This window comes from Zalophus californianus, chromosome 5, assembly GCF_009762305.2.
Source record: "Zalophus californianus isolate mZalCal1 chromosome 5, mZalCal1.pri.v2, whole genome shotgun sequence".
In the NCBI taxonomy this organism is placed as follows: Eukaryota; Metazoa; Chordata; class Mammalia; order Carnivora; family Otariidae; genus Zalophus; species Zalophus californianus.
The window spans coordinates 31,100,533-31,120,274 of NC_045599.1; the positions used below are offsets into that span (position 1 = coordinate 31,100,533).

The 19,742-nt window shown below is 35.9% G+C and overlaps 2 protein-coding genes across 3 annotated transcripts; both read left to right on the plus strand.

The window, feature by feature from the left end:
- Nucleotides 1-881: 881 nt before the first annotated feature.
- On the plus strand, nt 882-19,582 carry MYOT (myotilin). Of its 2 annotated transcripts, none has more exons than XM_027606913.2 (10): nt 882-991; nt 3,990-4,556; nt 9,047-9,221; nt 10,317-10,421; nt 13,496-13,545; nt 14,119-14,251; nt 15,473-15,680; nt 18,062-18,227; nt 18,645-18,778; nt 18,963-19,582. In XM_027606913.2, exons 2-10 carry the CDS (start codon nt 4,201-4,203, stop codon nt 19,133-19,135), a joined length of 1,500 nt encoding a protein of 499 aa, XP_027462714.2. In that variant the 5' UTR covers nt 882-991; nt 3,990-4,200; the 3' UTR covers nt 19,136-19,582. The 2 variants fall into 2 exon arrangements, with proteins under 2 accessions (XP_027462714.2, XP_027462716.2); XM_027606915.2 differs by having other exon boundaries at nt 13,499-13,545.
- On the plus strand, nt 15,726-17,381 carry LOC113929776 (mitochondrial import inner membrane translocase subunit TIM14-like). Its single transcript, XM_035727798.1, is given in 2 exon segments — nt 15,726-17,319; nt 17,322-17,381. Coding segments are annotated over 2 exon segments (279 nt in total). The 5' UTR covers nt 15,726-17,100.
- Nucleotides 19,583-19,742: the final 160 nt, after the last annotated feature.

A 19,742-nucleotide genomic window follows, 5' to 3' on the forward strand; every position in this document is an offset into this window, starting at 1 on the left:
CTTTATTACTTCTGTTGTTGATTTGAAGGTTTCTTCCTCTGTAATTATTTAGTTCCCCGCACAAAAATGGAAACCTAAATACCAAGACAGTCTCCTTAGTGAAGAGAAAGGAAACTGTAAAACTGCTAAGAGTTAAGGGAGATGAAGGAAAGAGTTGACAGTATAAAGGCCTAAATGTACAGAATGCTTATTTGTCTGGTAATTTCTTAAGTGTTCCAAAACTCTTGAAGAATAAAAGAACAAGATCAAAGAGGCGTATGCCATACATATTCAGAAAACTTGCTAAGAAATCAAATCATGTTTTTCCACCTCCCCACCTTCCCAGTGACACGTCACCATCACCCTGCTCTCCTGCCTTTGCAGAGACCACACCCTGTCTCCTGAAACAAAGTGCTTGAACTCTGCTCCACCCCTACTTGTATTTGGCAAGAGGAGGAAAGAAAAAAAAAAAAAGGCTTCAGATGAACAACTATCCAATACAAATCAGTTTGGAACCATCAATCACTGGTCTTATTTCCAGAGAATTTTTACTGGATAGAACATCAGTCTCAGAATACAGTTTCCCTTTTAGTCCTTTCTTAAACAGGAAAGATTCCAAGCCCCCACCACGATAAAGAAATTGAGTTTTCTATATACTTTTTTCTATTTCCCAACTCTTTGCTCTTCCTCCTGCATGAGCTTACAAAAGCTTACAGTCAAAATTCACATCTAAAATAAAGAGGCCTGCAAGAGAAGCTCATGTAATCCCATTCCTTAAATATCACTAAGACATCTGAGATATTGTTTAGATTGTGGACTCTTACTTTGACACGCCAGCATAGGTAGATGGACAGGCAGGCACATCAGATGTCACTGTCTGGCAGCTGATAAAAGTCAGTGGTGCTATAATACTAAGCACAGAGCCACCAGATTAGTCTGTGAGGGAAGGGGATGCCTCTTCCTTCCCTTCAATAGGGGGGTTAAACCCAGCTGGCACCCTCTGGAACAACGGGTAAGTCCCATCTTTATTTCTGCTACAGCTTTGGGTTTTGTTTTTGTTTTTTGTCCAAATCAGAGGAACGTGTATAAAGATGATCTTCACATAAAAACTTTGAAAGTCACAACATCATGTTATTATAACAAAATCAACGAGCAAGTAACTTACTTGTTCCACTGAAACTGGAAGGCATTATAGAAAGGGTACAAGGAAAGAGGGCTGTGTGTCAATATTTTTAAATCATAATTTTTCCTTGAAAAGGCACACTTGGTCTGATTGTAATTGTGGTAATGTCCTAGAGCTTCAAAATATCCTCAACCAGCTTTTTGTGCAAGTCTGTGCTATGTTAGAGATAGAAAGAAAAAAGTTAAGATTTTTTAAATAGGAACCTGCATAGTATTTTACTTATAAAATCTTTGTAAATTATTTAACATTATTTGGAATAAAATATTAGTGTCATATAAAAGAATCTATTATAGAATTAAACTGTTGGACAGTAACTACAAACACAAAGAAAAACTTTTCAGAGTTCTCTGTTTGAACTGTATAAAATTTTGTTGAGACATGAGAACAATGAAACTTTTGAAAGAACATATTTTCAATTGAGCTTTGAAAAATAACAGTAGTTGTTAACCATGTAGGCTGATACCAAAATGTACAAGATAGTAGATATTTTGAAAACATATGTAAAGAAAAACAGAACGTTTTGGAAAATATCTACTGGCTATTTGTTAACAGTTTATTCCTTGCTGTATGAAATGAATCTGAATAATTTGCCTTCCTAAAAGGGAATTTAAGAACCAAATTTGGATTCATTTCTGCAATGGAATGAATAAGCCCATAACTACAAAACTACTTGCCTTGAAATAGAGTCCTTTTTTGAGAAGATCTAATTAAAGCTCCTTCTGGATGTTTTCCTCCAACAATTTAAAGGCCTAATATAGTTAATTACTAAAATGCACTCTAGTTGAACAAGCTTGTGTTCATAAACTTGAAATTAAGGAATACATGGCCTTTTAAGTGTCCTTTTTCAACAGAATCTTTCTCTTGGCTGTTTAATAGTATTTGTTCTTTCCTAAAACTGCTAGAGGTGTGTGTGTGTGTGTGTGTGTGTGTGTGTGTGTGTGTGTGTGTGTGTGTGTGTGTGTGTGTGTGTGTGTGTGTGTTAAGATTTTGTCAGAGGAAGAGAGAGAGCACAAATAGGGGTGAGTGGCAGGCAGAGGGAGAAGCAGGCTCTACGCTGAGCCAAGAGCCCGATGCGGGACTCGATTCCACGACCCTGGGATCACAATCTGGGCCAAAGGCAGACGTTTAACCAACTGAGCCACCCAGGCATCCCTTTTCACTCTAAACTACATGCACAGCCTTCAGATAAAGTTATTTGGTCTAGAATTTTTTCATTAAAAATGATACATTCTTCAATACAGGAAATTAAACAATTTTAAGATTTCATTTTGATGATGACAGTTTGGGTAACTTTATCAATTAATAGTTTGATTTATCATTACCTCAGAGTTGGCTTATACTATGTAAAATTAAATATATTTTGAACTAAATTACCTGACATTTTGAATAAAGACAGAACCAATGCCACAATTCATAGGGCTAGTCTGTGTGTGTAATGTCTGTATATAGTTCTGCTTAGATTTACCATACTAATGGGAGAATCAGAGGCAAATATAACCCTTCAAGGCTGATTTTAGGGGCAAAAAATTCATCTATGGAAAACTGGAATCTATTATAGGAAGTCAGAAGAACCAATGCAGAGCTAATTAAGAGAAATGGCAACCATCTTTTCTGGTAAGGCATAACTAGCTTCATACTGCCTTACTTCCTTCTGTACATCCTTGTCTGCCATTTCAAAAGAAAAAGAGAGAGGCTAAAACAGTTTCAAATTAATCCAAAATGCATATGAAATATGAAAAATAATAAAAAGTAAAACTCTAAGAGACTATCAACACCAATAACTAGATAGTATAATCTAAAAATAACAAAAAACTTATATATCACTCTGGAATACAGTCAGTAACATACATACACACAGAAAGACACATACACTCCTTAATTATCATCTGGTTTGGTACTATGGTGAATTTGGAATCAAGGGGAAAAAAAGAGACAGTGCATTGAAAGGTTAAAAAAAATACACTCAAGGGGCGCCTGGGTGGCTCAGTCATTAAGCGTCTGCCTTTGGCTCAGGTCATGATCCTAGGGTCCTGGGATCGAGCCCCGCATCGGGCTCCCTGCTCGGTGGGAAGCCTGCTTCTCCCTCTCCCTCTGCCCCTGCTTGTGTTCCCTCTCTCGCTGTCTCTGTCAAATAAATAAATGGAATCTTAAAAAAAAAAAAAATACACTCAAAGTTGACAACAATTTATACATGTTCCCTCTACTTTACGAAATTCTGGAAGGTTGAAGGAGTAAATGCAGATGTTCACGTTCTTTATAAAAAAGCATAGTGTACCCCTTGATTTACCAAGACATCATTCATCCCCGATCACCAGGACGTTAATTAACTGGTGTATATTAGCTATTCATTGTTTTTCATTAGCAACGGGAAGAATTCAGATAGAATGGGAGCTGACATGTTAGATATTTAACTGCTAATAATTTAAATCATTAAATCTCTCTGGTTAATGAAACTGTACCCTGTGGGCAAAAGCTAATCTTACAACCATTAAATTTTCACACTGAGCAACATCACAGAATTTCTTTTCATAAGTAACCACTTGGCAAACTCAAACTTCCCACTCCTGTATCTTGAAGCCCCTGGGCATGCCTAAGAATCACCCAGAGGCAAACAAACAATTACGAATCCTTTTTCTTGTTCTCAGGAGAAAAGTCAGTTGTACAAAGACAGAGATAAAGGAAGAAATCTAGAAGCCAGGAAAGTTCCACCTTGAGGTGACCTTGAGAGCATATAAGGCCAAAAAAAAAAGCATATACACTCCTAAAAATGTTAAACAATACTGTTTTTTATGCAAATATTGTAACTGAATCATTTTCTTGTTTGAAGGAACAATATTCTTCAAGAGAAGGCCACTCCATCAAAGACAGAAGCACAGTATTCCCAAGATCTCAACAAGGAGGGGCAGACCAAGGCTGCTTCTGATTCCTTGGGACCTTCTGTGACTCCAGGCTTGCCACCCCAAATTCAGGACCCCACCCTTCCAGGAGCAAATCATTATAGTAATAAGTTGCCTCCATCTTCCATATACCAGCCAAGCATGTTTAACTATGAACGTCCAAAACACTTCCTTCAATCCCAAAATCCATGTGGCTCCAGACTGCAGCCTCCTGGACCCGAAACCTCCAGCTATTCTAGCCAGACCAAACAGTCTTCCATTATCATCCAGCCCCGCCAATGCACAGAGCAAAGATTTTCTGCCTCCTCAACAGTGAGCTCTCACATCACCACGTCCTCCTCTGCTTTCCCTGCTTCTCCCCAGCAGCATGCTGGCTCCAACCCAGGCCAAAGGGTTACAGCCACCTATAACCAGTCCCCAGCCAGCTTCCTCAGCTCCATATTACCATCACAGCCTGATTATAGTAGCAGTAAAATCCCTTCCAATGTGGACTCCAAGTAAGTGAATTTTTTATATGTATGACTATATACCGTATATACACTGAGCTTTATCTGAGGAGTGTTGTGGGGTATGTCCTAGTTCACTATTTACTATCTAAACAGGCAATGTGACCTCAGGGTCTCTTCATAATTCTCCTAAAACACCTTGAACCAGGGTGCTGGCAGTAAGAAGTCATCTGACCCATTCTCTAGTGTACACACTAAGATAGACCCAAATCCCCTTTTATCACATACAATTACTTACCTATTTTTTTCCATCTTCAAAAAAAGATATCTAACATACCAAAGAACAATGAACTATTCTCCCAGTTCTAAGTTAAGGTCCCCATGCTATAAATTTAATTGCTCTGGTTCTGGGCTCAGCTGAGATGAAGAGCAGCTGTCTGCTCTTCCTCAGATAGGATTTCCTCTCACATAAGCAGAGGCTATTAAATGTCTTCTCAGTCTTAGTCTTTTCTTCCTGTCCATTTTCCCCTCTGACCCTGAATATCCATTCGACTAAAAACAAAACAAAACAAAACAAACTTTTTTTTTAGTAAAAACCTGGGATTCAGATGAAGTGTAAGAATTTTCCTTACTATGATCAGAAGAAAGGCTTGAATAAATAAATGACCTTAGGGTTCCCTTTAGTAATTAAAACCCCACACTTTTTCCAAATTGGTTGAGCTGACTGTTCTGTCTAAATAAAGAGAAGAATACCTGGAGCCTTATGCAAGCATGTACTACTTCCAAAGTCCTAAAACTATCCTAGGAGAACCTGATATGAATAAGGACACAGTGGTTGTGCTTTTTTTAAAACATGAACTGAATACTTTGTGCTTACGCAAGCCTAGAGCTATCAATTTTCCTATCCATTGGCTGGCTAAAAACACCAGAGAATTAAATCAGAGGCGTCTGAAAAACTGTGTGATGGAATATGTTTTGTTGCAGGCTTACCAACAGATTTGCTAAGATTGTCGATAATTTCTCTCAGTCTTCTCTGGAGGCTACTTTTTCTAGGGATTCCTATTGTTGGTGACAACTCTGGAAACTTAGTTGAACTGACTACAGCAATTCAACCTGCAAAGAATACTTTTCAACGTTTTAAAAAATCAAAATAAAGCAAGCCAAAAACATATGTTAGAATCCTATATATACTAGGTTGAACCACTTGAAATGGCTGATAGTCAACTATTTTTCACCTACAAAAATGGCATTCATAAGTTTGACCTAATATTTTTTTTAAAGATTTTATTATTTATTTGAGAGAGAGAGAATGAGAGAGAGAGAGCACAAGAGGGAAGAGGGTCAGAGGGAGAAGCAGACTCCCTGCTGAGCAGGGAGCCGGACATGGGACTCGATCCCGGGACTCCAGCATCATGACCTGAGCCGAAGGCAGTCGCTTAACCAACTGAGCCACCCAGGCGCCCCTGACCTAATATTTCTTAAAGATGCCTTTAAGAATTAGGAGCCCTCTCTCTTCCCTCCAAAATTCCCATTATACCCATTATCACACATTATAGATTTTTCTTGTTACATTTTACCCAGATGATCATTTTCCATCTAGCTTTCCCTTATTTTCAGATTTCCTATATGAGCATTTTTAAGTCTAAAATAACCTTTTCTGGGAGCCCCAGACCAAGAAAAAATGTAGTAAGTAAAATAAAATAAAATAACCTTTTCTGACTATACTACTTTTCTTGGTCTTTCAACCTTATTCCAAATATCTGACCAGAAAAGAAAGCCACAAATAAATATTAAAGAAGCTCAACCATGTTCCTGGCTCTGTGCACAGAACTAAGAGAAAAAGGCAAAAATGGAGAGTATAAGAAATAAGCATAGGAGGGTCCCCAAACCAGAGATCAAAGATTCAGCTTTAGCTGTTCCATTTGCAGCAACCATAGATAACTCTTAATCTTCCCACAGCCACTTGATACTCATTCGGTGTCCAGCTGCGCAGGGTGGAAAGCTCTGTCCCTTTGAACATTTGTGCCCAACTCCCTCATTGTTATGGTGGGCTTAAGTTTGCCCTGCCTTCAAAAATAATCCCTTGGATTCTGACCTAGATTGCTTTGAAAGCTTTATTTAGCTTTTCATCAGTAGGAAACCCTTAAGCAAACATTTTACTCAATCAAACCACAAACTGGAAATTGAGAACTCTAATTCTAATTATTCTATTCAAAAAGCCTTCTGTGTGACATTCACCATGTGTGCCTTACCTGCTCAGTGATTCAATTTCATGATCTGTAACAAAATTAAGGATTTGGGTGATTAATAAGGGGGAAAAAAGACCTATAAAGCAGAGTGCAAGAAGAATATTAGTTTATAAATATGAGCACATATCTAGTCTTAACACTTAGGCCTTCTAAACTGAGAAGGGAATTCAGTGAATAAATTGACTAGGTCACATACATATCAGTGATTCTCAGGCTTAGTTTTTATAATCCTTCAGGATTTCTCAGATATATTACATTATGACAGCCTAAAAACAAAATTATTTAATTCTAATTCACTTTAACATGTGACTTTTATAAAGATGGTAGGCTAACATAAAAAAAAAAAAAAAAAAAGGCTATGGGGTGCCTGAGTGGCTTAGTGGGTTAAACATCCAACTCTTGGTTTTGGCTCAGGTCATGATCTCAGGGTCATGGTCTCAGGGTCGTAAGATCGAGCCCCACATCAGTGCAGAGTCTGCTTAAGATTCTCTCCCTCTCCCTTTTCCCTCTGTCCTTCCCCTCGCTCACTCTCACCCTCTAAAATAAATAAAATTAAAAACAAAATTTAAAAAATGGGCTATTATAGTTAGAATAATAGGAGATCTATAAGACCAAAGGAATTTTACCACTTTTACATGAGAATTCAATCTTAAAAAAAAAAAAACAGAAACAAAAACAAAAAACACACATACAACTCACTATTTATTTAAACACTTGGTCTGGCTATTTATTTAACTGAATAAATCAGACTTTAGTTAAGCATTAATATAGACAACCCTGAATACCTGAAATGTAAGGGGGAGAAATGTGTACCACCAAGTTTCAATACAGAGCATCTTGAATACAAATAAAAACAGTCATTCATTCAGCTGATAGAGCAATGCCTATACCAAAACTCCATGTTAGTGAAAATAAATATTACAATGGTGAGTAGTAAGCCATCTTTTTTACTTTCAAGTCCCCAAAGTCTACAAGAATTGAAACTCTGGCTCCTATCAGAGGAGATACATTTCTACTCAGCTTATAAATTCTTTTAGTGACCCTTGAGAATATCTGAACAGGAACAGGTCAGAAAAGAGATCCAGGCTGCCTCATCTTGATAACTGGAGAATGTTTATTATGATAATACTAAAATATTCACTGAGGGCAGTGACCAGTTATCCTGCATTAAACAGATGTAAGCGCGTACCTGCAGGGCCCTAAATGAATAAATTAGGTGAAATCTGAACAAACAGCTGTGAAAGTGCGAGCTACCTAACAAATGTAATACAGGAATCCCTAAATACTACACCTGCACTCTGTCACAATCAACAGGGGAACACGGAGAGGGGTAAGAACATCTTTCCAGATAATTTAGGATTAGAACTTGAAGTACAGATTTAAACCAAACTCTTCAACTGCTATTCAAATTTGCTTTCTTTTTTTCCCCAGACCCCCCTTTGCATTCTGGTTACATTCTCTTTCCTCCTCTAATCATTCCTTTCTTTCTCTAAAAATCACTTCAGCAATGTTAAAGAAATGACTGTTACTGTAAAAGCTATTTATTACATAGTACCACACTTGAATTGTGTAAAACAGGAAATTAAAAGGAAAGCCAGACTATGTCAACTGTAGACTCCATTCAAAGCAATAGGATATTCACTAAATACTAGTGGTTATAGTAGTAAATGTTTAACAATCAGCTCTAGAGAAAGGAGTCAGGATTTGTGGTATTTACCAACTTCCCTGGTGTACATACTCCTATCACCACCAATTTCAAACTATCAACATGAGATCACAGGGCGCTGAGAACGGTACCCACCCATAAAACAAACTTACCAAATTCAATTATAAGACTGGAAGAACTCTCAAGCTGCCAGTAACTAGACTTACTCTCTTTCATTTCTTTAGGAAGATCTTCGAGGAAGGACATCCTCCTTATGCCTAATCTAATTTGTTCCTCCACCCACTAAACTTTAATTTGCCAAGACTTAAAAAAGAAAAAAAAAAGCTGGTAACCATTCTTATTAAATTCCTCTTGACTGTTACTAGGAAATTGGTGTTTTTAATAACACTAATAGTACTAAGTGGTAGATTCAACCTATCTAAAGGTGACTGACAGAATGACGTCAATTCTATTTTAGTACCACATCTTTCTCTGAAGATCTTTTTTAAAAATCTTTTTTCTAGGGTGCCTGGCTGGCTCAGTCAGAAGATCATGTGACTCTTGATTTCAGGGTCCTGAGTTCGAGCCCCACATGGGTGTAGAGATTACTTAAATACTTTTTTAAAAAATCTTTTTTCTTTTTAAAGCTATCAACAACCTTCATTTAGCCAACCTGTAAATGCTAAACCATCCCAAAGTGCAAATGCTAAGCCCACCGCAAGGACTCCTGACCATGAAATACAAGGATCAAAAGAAGCTCTGATTCAAGATTTGGAGAGAAAGCTAAAATGCAAGGACAGCCTTCTTCATAATGGAAATCAAGTAAGCAAAAAGTCTATTTTGCACAAAAAGCCAATTAAACTATAATATCTAATCTCAGTAAGAAAGTTCTGTCTCACAGATCTATGTTCATAAAATCCGCAAGGGATAGGATTATCTAAAAAGAGGGACTATTTGGATCCAATACCAAATACTCTGCATGAAAACACCTCATGGTTTTCAGTAGTAAAAGAATGACACAAAAGAAGTAAAGAATGTAAAAGAATGAAGAAAAGAAAATCTGAATAATTTAATGAAAATTTTGTTTTAAGCATTACTCCTCATAAAATATGTCTGATGATCAAATAACCAATAAGAAATACTCTCAACTTTTTCACATACTTTGGTATATACTACTGATGGACACATAGCTATGAGATTTATAAGATAACTCTTCTGTACCCACTGTATTAGTCACTTATCTCTTAAACAGCATTATATGCCTTAAATCCAAATACATTTACCATACCAGTTGCACGGCTTTCAACCAGAAATTAAATACGATATTCAATGTTCATTTAATAAAAGTTATTTCTCCATGGGAGAATATGCAGTACTATATTCAAAGACGGAGCAAATGAGAACACGCAGAACAAATAGGAAGGTGAAGAATTTCCCCCTACTTGGGATAGCCTTACTTAAGGGTGATTATGCCTTCCTTTCCCAGGAGCAAGAGGAAAACAGATGAGGGAAGTGGCACTAGAATGGAAGGGAAATGCTTTGAATGAAAACAAAGTTTTAAAACATAGTATATGGGGCGCCTAGGTGGCTCAGTCGGTTAAACGTCTGCCTTCAGCTCAGGTCATGATCCCAGGATCCTGGGATCAAGCCCCACATGGGGCTCCCTGCTCAGCATGGGAGCCTGCCTCTCCTTCTCACACTCCCCCTGCTTGTGCGCTCACACACACTCTCTCTCCTGTCAAATAAATAATAAAATCTTTTTAAAAAAAATAAAACACAAAACATAGCATATATGTGTAATTCAATAGGCAGAACCATACTTCTTTGGTATAATTCTTGGTGGTTTTAAGGTAAAGGTATACAAACAACTTTTACTAAATCTCATTACTATCTCCTTAATGAATGACTTCTTTAAAGCGGCTAACATATGAGGAGAAGATGGCCCGCAGGCTGCTAGGACCACAGAACGCAGCTGCTGTGTTTCAAGCTCAAAATGACAGTGAGGCACAAGACTCACCACAGGTAAATTATAGTAATCTTTACCTAACTGGAATATTTTTCTCTCATGTGATTTATAAATGTGTTTTTCCAAATGCTTATAAATACAGCTTGAGGCAAAAGTCAATCACTTCCAAGCTCCATTAGGTATAAAAAGGAGAGGCCACGATGAGCTAAAATATATAGAAACTTAAAATTTTACCCCTTTTTCTGGTGTTCTAATATCAGCATATGAAATGTCACAAAGACAAAACACCAGAAGACTAACAGTGTCACTTTTCATCTGGACATTTAGGGTCCGTTACACCTAGAACTCTTTTTCCAATGTCAGCAGGGATAGAGAATTTATGAATTGTAAATCTTTAATAGGACAGAAGTTAAAACCTTAAGCCAAAGTAATTATAACCTTTTCTCATAAGCTGTTAATCATTTCAATGTTTTAAAATATAATTGTGGAACTAATGAAACATCCAATTCCCTGTTTCTGTATTCAAAAATGCTTATTAAAAACAAAACAATAAAAAAGCCTTGAGTAATGGCTCTAACATTAACAAAAGGACCCTTTCCAAGAACGGATAAACTTTATGGAGGGCATAAATTGAATATCCCACAGGTTTATTTCTGGTCAACTTCATTCTAACAAGTAAACTTAACCCTGAAGAGAAATACAGAGTTGGAGAAACACACTGAACCGTTAGAACTGTCTTCCTTCTGTAGTTACCTCTCGTATCTTTTCAAATTCCAAAAGAAACTGGAAGCCAATGGGATGAAACTGGACACCCAAGAACTCCAAGCTCCTAAGCACAGGAAGCTGAAAATAGGATTTTTGTTTCTGGTAATGCAACTACTAAAAAGATGGAGCAGGGTCCAACTGTGCAACTAATCAGAAAATTAAAACAATTTGAATCTCTTTGACTACTCAACAGTTCATACATTCATTCAATGAATTATTTTATATGGAGCACCTACTCTGTGTTGGGCTCTGGACTAGTACAGATTACAGCAAGAAGATGCGAAACTACCTCTATTAGTAGAAGTAACTCAAAACAGTGTTATAGTGATGGTTTATGTTATAAATTCAGTGTATGATTTTGAGGGCAAGGATCTATCATTTTTTTCATTCTTTAAAAACATTAAAATGAAGGGTGCCTGGGTGGCTCAGTTGGTTGAGCGACTGCCCTCAGCTCAGGTCATGATCCTGGAGTCCCAGGATCGAGTCCTGCATCGGGCTCCCTGCTGAGCAGGGAGTCTGCTTCTCCCTCTGACCCTCCCCCCTCTCATGCTCTATCTCATTCTCTCTCTCAAATAAATAAAAAGAAGAAAAAAAATAAAAAATAAAAACATTAAAATGAAGGTCATGGTACCAAGACAAAAGAGAGCAGCAAAACATACCATTATATTAACAAATAAATAAAATCTTTAAAAAAAAATACCATTATGAAATCAGAAAAGATAAATCCTAGGTTTTTTTTTGTATGCTTCAAATACTCTAATAATCCAAATGTCATCAGATTACATAAAACTGAAATATTACACCTCTGAATATGAATATATACATACTCAAACCACTATTATAGGAAAAGTTAAAAACTTAATTTGGATATTTGGGGTTTAATCAGATTATTTTTATTTTTTACCAAAAAGTTAGTTGATTTAATAAATGAATTTTTTTGACATGTGATTTATAAATGTGTTTTTCCAAATGCTTATAAATACAGCTTGAGGCAAAAGTCAATCACTTCCATGCTCCAATAGGTATAAAAAGGAGAGGCCACGATGAGCTAAAATATATAGAGAGAAACTTAAAATTTTACCCCTTTTTCTGGTGTTCTAATATCAGCATATGAAATGTCACAAAGACAAAACACCAGAAGACTAACAGTGTCACTTTTCATCTGGACATTTAGGGGTCCGTTACACCTTAAGACTAGCCAAAAACTGTTACAGTTGTAAGAATTTTAAAATGACCAAACACATTAAACATATTCATCCCAAAATAAATTATTTGTACTCAGATTTGCTGCAATGCTATATAGATGCTTTCCAAATATTTGGATACAGATATATTTTTCACTAGTCTCCCCTACTGTGCCAAACACAGTAAAATACACAAAATAAGCACTAAGTATTTGATCAATTAATTAAGACTTCCATCAATTTCTGGTTTTATTCTCAAATGGAAGTAATTTTCTGGTGCTCAAATATAAATCCTAAAAGATGTTTGCTTAAATATATCTTTATTAAGCAGGAAGTAATTAATGTTGCTTTTCAAACTTTCTCATAGCTCTACACATATCTTCCATGATGTCCATCATGATTTTGTGCCATGAGCTAAAAAGAGAAGAATTTTCCAGTCTAGTATGTGTTAATTGCTGTTGGTGCACTTTTGAGCAGTGGGCATAATACACTTTATCAACTGCCAACACAAGTGACTTCATGTCTATTCCTGATTTACTAAAGGACAATCTGTACTATGCGTTCCCATTTCAAATACACCAGGCGGACACATCACCCTTTGTTGTAATATAGTCATATGAATAATGAACCACCAGGAATTCTAAGGCTAGCTAGTTTTCATATATTATACCTGTTGAATAGTCCTATTAATTCTGGAGATTTTTTGCTAAAGTATTAGAAGGTCAGTGCACTATATTTTAGCTGCTTAAAACAGTTAACCCTTGAAGAATGCAGGAGTTAGAGGTGCTGAGCCCCCCTAGAGTTCAAATCTACATATAACTTCTGACTCCCCAACAACTTTACTATTAGCCTACTGTTGACCAGAAGCCTTACCAGTAAGTAGATTAACACATATTTTGTACACTGTATGTATTACATACTATATTCTTAAAATAATCTAGAGGAAAAAGATGCTGAGAAAATACATTTAAAGTACTGTACTATATTTATCTTTAAAAAAAAACCTCATTAAGTGAACCTGTGCAGTTCAAACCAGTGTTGTTCAAGGATCAACTGTATATGAAATTAACCATGATTGCACAAATACGGTCAACAAAGAAATGTTCAACTACAACTACTTAATTCTGCTTCATTTCAAGCTAACAACCACATTAACATTCTCACTTTGTTTTAATTTCAAGCAGCACAGCTCAGAACATGCACGACTGCAAGTTCCCACATCACAAGTAAGGTAAAAAAAAAAATTCTCAATCTTAAAGAAATATTTTGCTACCAAAAATATTTTCAGCTTAAAAATGTAATATTTATAAAGCCTTCAAGCCTCCTATACCTTTTATAAAAAACAATGTGAATTTTCTAATGTCTGAGAGGATGGTAAAAATTTTTATCTATTAACTATCAGAACTATCTCAGAGGAAGTTTTTTCTATGCTTTCATCAAATAAGCCAGGACCACATGTCCATGTTAAGCAACTTTCTCATAACTGAAACCCAATTCCAATTACTAAATCATTGCACATGATAAGAACTGTCCATGGGATACTCTGCATTTTAATCAGTTTCTTCATCAATTTACAGCATTGTACAAAAGACACAAAGATGTATAATTTGTACCAGATGTTTTTAAATTGCTACCATTTCTAACAGTCATTAAATATGCCATGTCCTAAGGTCTCTATTGTTATTACACTAACACATAAAACAGTAGACTCTGGGGATTCCAATACAATGGCTTAACTGTATTTGTGTAAAAGGAAGAACAATGACAACCTTCCTGCAGAGTGATCATTAAAATATTTTTGTAGAAGTAGATCATCCTCAAGGGGAGATGTGAATGATCAGGATGCAATCCAGGAGAAATTTTACCCACCTCGTTTCATTCAAGTGCCAGAGAACATGTCAATTGAAGAAGGAAGATTCTGCAGAATGGATTTCAAAGTAAGAGTTCAAAAATATTGGAGGAAAATTAACAAGATACTATGTTTTGAAAAATGTCCTCTTCCTCTTCATAACTTGCTACACACCTGGGGCACCTGGGTGGTTCAGTCGGCTGAGTGTCCAACTTTTGATTTTGGCTCAGGTTGTGATCTCAGGGTTGTGAGACTAAGCCCCATGTCATGCTCTGCATTGGGCATGAAGCCTGTTTAAGTGTCTCTCTCCCATCTGCCCTTCCCTGCCCCTCTAACAAAATAAATAAAGAAGTAACTTGCTGTACACCTTAACAAGCAACATGGATAGTGGATAAGAACAAAAATTCTGGAGCTAAGCTTACCTGGGTTTGAATCCTGCCTCTGCCACTATCCAGCTGTGTAACCTTAGATAAGGCAGTTAACCTCTGTACTGTCTCATTTCGTAAAATGGAGTAACAAATGTACCTACCTCATAAAGTTATGGGGATTAACTGAGTAAACAGGCATAAGGTACTCACAATAGTGCCTACCCCATAACAAAGACGTAAGTGAAGCTACCAAAACAATAGGATTTCTAAAGCAAAATACCACTTTTAATTCTTCTCCATTAAGAAATTCAAGCCAACCTGCTCACTTGGCCTAGAAGAGTTCTTCAAGCTCGAAGAGATCTTTAGAAAGACCTACATTTTTATTATCCTCATTTTGGAATCTTTTTTTTTTAATGTTTTTCTGGATTCCTTATGAATGAAAGTATATGGATTTAATTGTTGAGGGTTATAGAAAAACACTTAACAAACTGGCATTTAAACAGCCGAATTACAGCTCAAGGGCACTCTGTTTTGGTAAAGCCATTCATTAGATCTGCAATCATGACATGTATGTCCCTCTGGGACTTCATCTGCAGTCACCATTATGGAAAAAACCCACAGGCCTTCATATTTCTTGTGGAAATATAACATAATATTCTAAATATAGTAACTGAGAGATCTTAAGGAGCCTCAGGTTACATACGAAATGGCTAGATGTGGTTTGAGGTAGTCTGAAAATATTAATTTCAAGAGTTTTAATTTCCACTGTTTTTGTTAAAAAACTGTTGAAACCAAATACCTTTTTAAGCTCTTCCTTTGCATTTTGAATCACAAACCCACTCAGATACTGGAATTGTTCAAAATTTGCAAACGGACAAATAGGTTCCAGTGATGATATAATTGAAAATTCTGTTATCTCCTTCTTGTGTTTTCCTTCCCAGGTAAGCGGACTGCCAGCTCCTGATGTGTCATGGTATCTGAATGGAAGACCAGTTCAATCAGATGATTTTCACAAAATGATAGTGTCTGAAAAGGGTTTTCATTCACTCATCTTTGAAGTGGTCAGAACTTCAGATGCAGGTGCTTATGTGTGTGTTGCCAAGAATAGAGCAGGAGAAGCCACCTTTACTGTGCAGTTGGATGTCCTGGGTAAGCCTTCAAAGAGATCTTCAAGAGTTCCTTAATATCCAGCAGTATTTTTAAAAGCAAGTGTTAAAAAAGAAAAGCCCAGATGACTTCATATTCAAGGGTAATGTCTACACAACCCAGCAGAACGCCAATTTTTATCTAGAAGTCACAGGATGGTGGGGAGAAGGGGAGGGAGCATTTTTGAGGGAAACTCAGTGAAACTTCAAGGACAGACCTATAACCAAAGCTTTTCAGGAAAGGAAATAAAGAAATGATGCAATTTTGGGCAAAACAAATAAGGCAGTACAGGTGACCCTTGAACAACATGGGTTTGAACACCACATGTCCACTTACATGCAGATTTTTTACAACACAGTACTGCATGTTATTTTCACTTCCTTATGATGTTTTAAATAATGTTTTTTCTCTTGAAGAATACAGTATATAATACATGTAACATACAAAATGTGTTGATTGTCTGTTTATATTATCAGTAAAGTTTCCAGTCAAGAGTATGCTATTAGTAGTTAAGTTCTGGAGAGTCAAAAGTTACATACAGATTTCTGACTGCATGTGGTGTGGTAGGGTGCTCCAATGCCCCACATTGTTCAAGGGTAAACTATATAACCATTTCTAGATGTAACTGAAGGATCTTAAAGTGGAAAACGTTAGTCTAATCATACCTCTGATCTATAATCCAAAATAATCTGATTCTCATTTTTACAGAATTGTCATGATCACACATAATTTAAAACAGAGGAATAAATATTAACTTTTAGCCTTAGATTATGTTCTCTTTACTAGATTTACTAATTTTAACAAAACCCACCTACTTGCTTTAGAAAACAGGTATGGCTAAACTCATCTCAAATTTGTCTTCAGTAAGGCAGTTTCTTATAAAACTTATGTACTGTTTTAAAATAATACAATTTAAGTGCTTTAAATATATATTACATTTGTAATGGTTTAAGCTGTGGCATAATGCAAAAGATACTTTGCTACAATTCACTGTTGATTATATAAAATCTTGATCAAGTTAAAGAATGGATAATTTCCTTGAGTTTGCATTCTACTTAGATTGGTGAAAAATCTTTAAGATTATTCTATAACAATGGGAAAAAGTCTAAGGGGACAAGTAATGATCTGGGAATCAAGAAAAATCTAATTCAGATGATTAAGCTCTGGGCAAATCTTTTTGTGCCAATAGTTCCAGAAATACTATACTGTTAGAGCTAAGAGAGGCCTTGGCAGGCATCTGTCCAATTTCATTTCTCCTTCAGAAAAGCTAGGGGTAGAGTAGTATATCATTTCCTCTTTTCCTTCAGGTAATTAAAGAAACGACATAACATGCTGTCTGGTAGAGCAGTGGGAGTTGGTGGCTGCGGCCTTTGGGCTGGGATGAATCGCGCTCTGGCAGAGGCCGGGGACCCGAGCCAGAGCCATGGCCAGTACAGTGGTAGCAGTTGGACTGACCATTGCTGCTCCAGGATTTGCAGGCCATTATGTTTTGCAAGCCATGAAACATATGGAGCCGCAAGTAAAACAAGTTTTTCAGAGTCTACCAAAATCTCCCTATGCCAATAAAGGAAAAATAAGAGATGCTCATCAACGAATTATGCTTTTAAACCACCCAGACAAGGGAGGATTTCCTTATATAGCCTTATATAGCAGCCAAAAATCAATGAAGCTAAAGCTTTACTAGAAGGTCAAGCTAAACAATGAAGTAAATGTGTGATGAATTTTAAGTTCTTGTTAGTTTATGTATACAAGTGCTAGCTTTTTAAAATAAAATGCCTCAAAGCTACAAATTTTAAAAATGATTTAGCACAAACTAAAAAAAAAGACATAACAATTACAGATATTTGTATATTATTTTACAGTTTAGAAAGTGCTTCTTCATTCACTGTCTTCAACTACTGATCCTCACAGTAGTTTTGAGTAGTAGTGGCAGGCAGAGCAGTCACTATTACCTGTATTTATTTTATAATGGATTTTCTATTTATCTATTTCACGATAGATAAAACTGAGCCTCAGAGAAACTAAACAAATTTTTCCCAATTTGGCATGGCTGGTGGGGCAAATAGACAATTTGAACCTAAGTTGTCTAGTCTTGCCACCACTCATGATGCCTCCTTATTGAAGAGACATAAATGAGAATATAACTTAAATTCTTTGAATGAAACATGATATAAATTCAATGCCACATAACATTACTGTTTTAGAACTCTACTTGATATAATACAAAATAGTACTACTGTATGTTGTTTTAACTAATGGTAAAACATAAAGCTTCCAATCATCTTGTTTTTTGAAACTTTTTTATCAACATACAAATTTCATACCTTGGTTTGACTTATTTTTTTATAAAATCTCAAATACTTGATTTTTTTATTAATATTTAGCAAAAGAACATAGAAGAGCACCAATGTTTATCTACAAACCACAGAGCAAAAAAGTTTTTGAGGGAGACTCAGTGAAGCTAGAATGCCAAATCTCAGCTGTACCTCCACCAAAGCTTTTCTGGAAAAGAAATAATGAAATGGTACAATTCAACACTGATCGAATAAGGTAGGATAAGTATTTTTAGACATAACTGTAGTTTATTTGGGTGAATCCAGTTGTACTTGAAATGCATTATAAATGGCATGTGTTTGTAATCTTTCTCTAGTTTTTAAAACATGTATAGAAACACAATAAACCTCATTAACCCCAATTCCACTAATCGAAAATTTAAGGCATTAAGCTAGGATTTACCTTTTTACTAACAATAAAGAAAGATGGCTCAAGGAAATGATGACACAAAATTAAAGGGGAGGAATTAAACTCAATAAAACCAATAGCTATTTGGCATTAACTAGGTACAGTCTCGGAATTTCCAAATGCTTCGTTTTCTTACAGTCTGACCCTCTGAGTCAGAGGCATCATAAAAGTTTCACAGGAAAATTAATACCTGCCCTTCATTTTTTTATTATTGTTTCTTTTCAGTTTGTATCATGATAACTCTGGAAGAGTTACTTTACTGATAAAAGATGTAAACAAGAAAGATGCTGGGTGGTATACTGTGTCTGCAGTTAATGAAGCTGGAGTGACGACATGTAACACAAGATTAGATGTTGCAGGTATGTCACGCTATCAACCCAAGGACTTAATCAGAAAGATTTAGTAAGAAACACAAATCCCAGTGTAATATAAAAATAATCAGTTCTGACTTTTTTTTCTTTTCCTGTCTGATACTAAATACCTAGAGCAACCCATTTGTTTAGAACAGGTTTTCTGAATTAATCTCTTTTTGATCTATTTCAGTCCGTCAAAACCAAACTCTTCCAGCTCCTAAGCTGTTACGTGTTCGACCAACTTTCAGCAAATACTTAGCACTTAATGGTAAAGGTCTGGATGTGAAACAAGCTTTTAACCCTGAAGGAGAATTTCAGCGTCTGGCAGCTCAATCTGGACTTTATGAAAGTGAAGAACTTTAATGAGGTTACCGACATTGAAAAACACAACTACATTATTAGTAATATATTCAATTAAATTTTTAAAATAAATCCATAGCTGTATTAACAGATTATGGCTTTAATTAGGTAATATAACTAATATATATTTTTAATATTTATCCTTTGACTCCTGCACATTCTGTCTTCTCTGGTTTGCGAAGCCCATGGAAAATCTGGGCATATGGGTTTGTAATTGTAGAAGACTATCTTAAAATGTGAGATTTTAACATTTAAGTCATACACATTTAACAATTACAGGTTATGAATATCAACTTCTTAAGCACATCTAATGCTTGTAATAAAGTTTCCTGGTACTGCTTTCTAAACTGTTTTACCCATTTTCTCTTAGAGGAATACTAACATGGTATAGATTATCTGAGTGTTCCATAGTTCAATGTCAAAAGAGAATAAAGGTTCAAATATTTAAAACAGACTGTCTTCTCTTCACAAAAATCTAGATCTTTAAAATAAAACTTCTGGTTTTTATATACAACACTTAGCAAAACCTAAGAATAACAAGTTCCAAAAAAACAACATTATGTTCTAGAACTGTCTCAATGAAGCTCACTTACAGCTCAGTCAATTCCTC

Excerpts from the sequence above, each read along its gene's own strand:
- MYOT (XM_027606913.2), top strand. The coding sequence starts at position 4,201 with ATGTTTAACTATGAACGTCCAAAACACTTCCTTCAATCCCAAAATCCA. Across the intron at positions 10,422-13,495 it reads AGGCACAAGACTCACCACAG|CAGCACAGCTCAGAACATGC; the intron begins GTAAATTATAGT and ends TTTAATTTCAAG. Across the intron at positions 15,681-18,061 it reads TGTGCAGTTGGATGTCCTGG|CAAAAGAACATAGAAGAGCA; the intron begins GTAAGCCTTCAA and ends ATTAATATTTAG.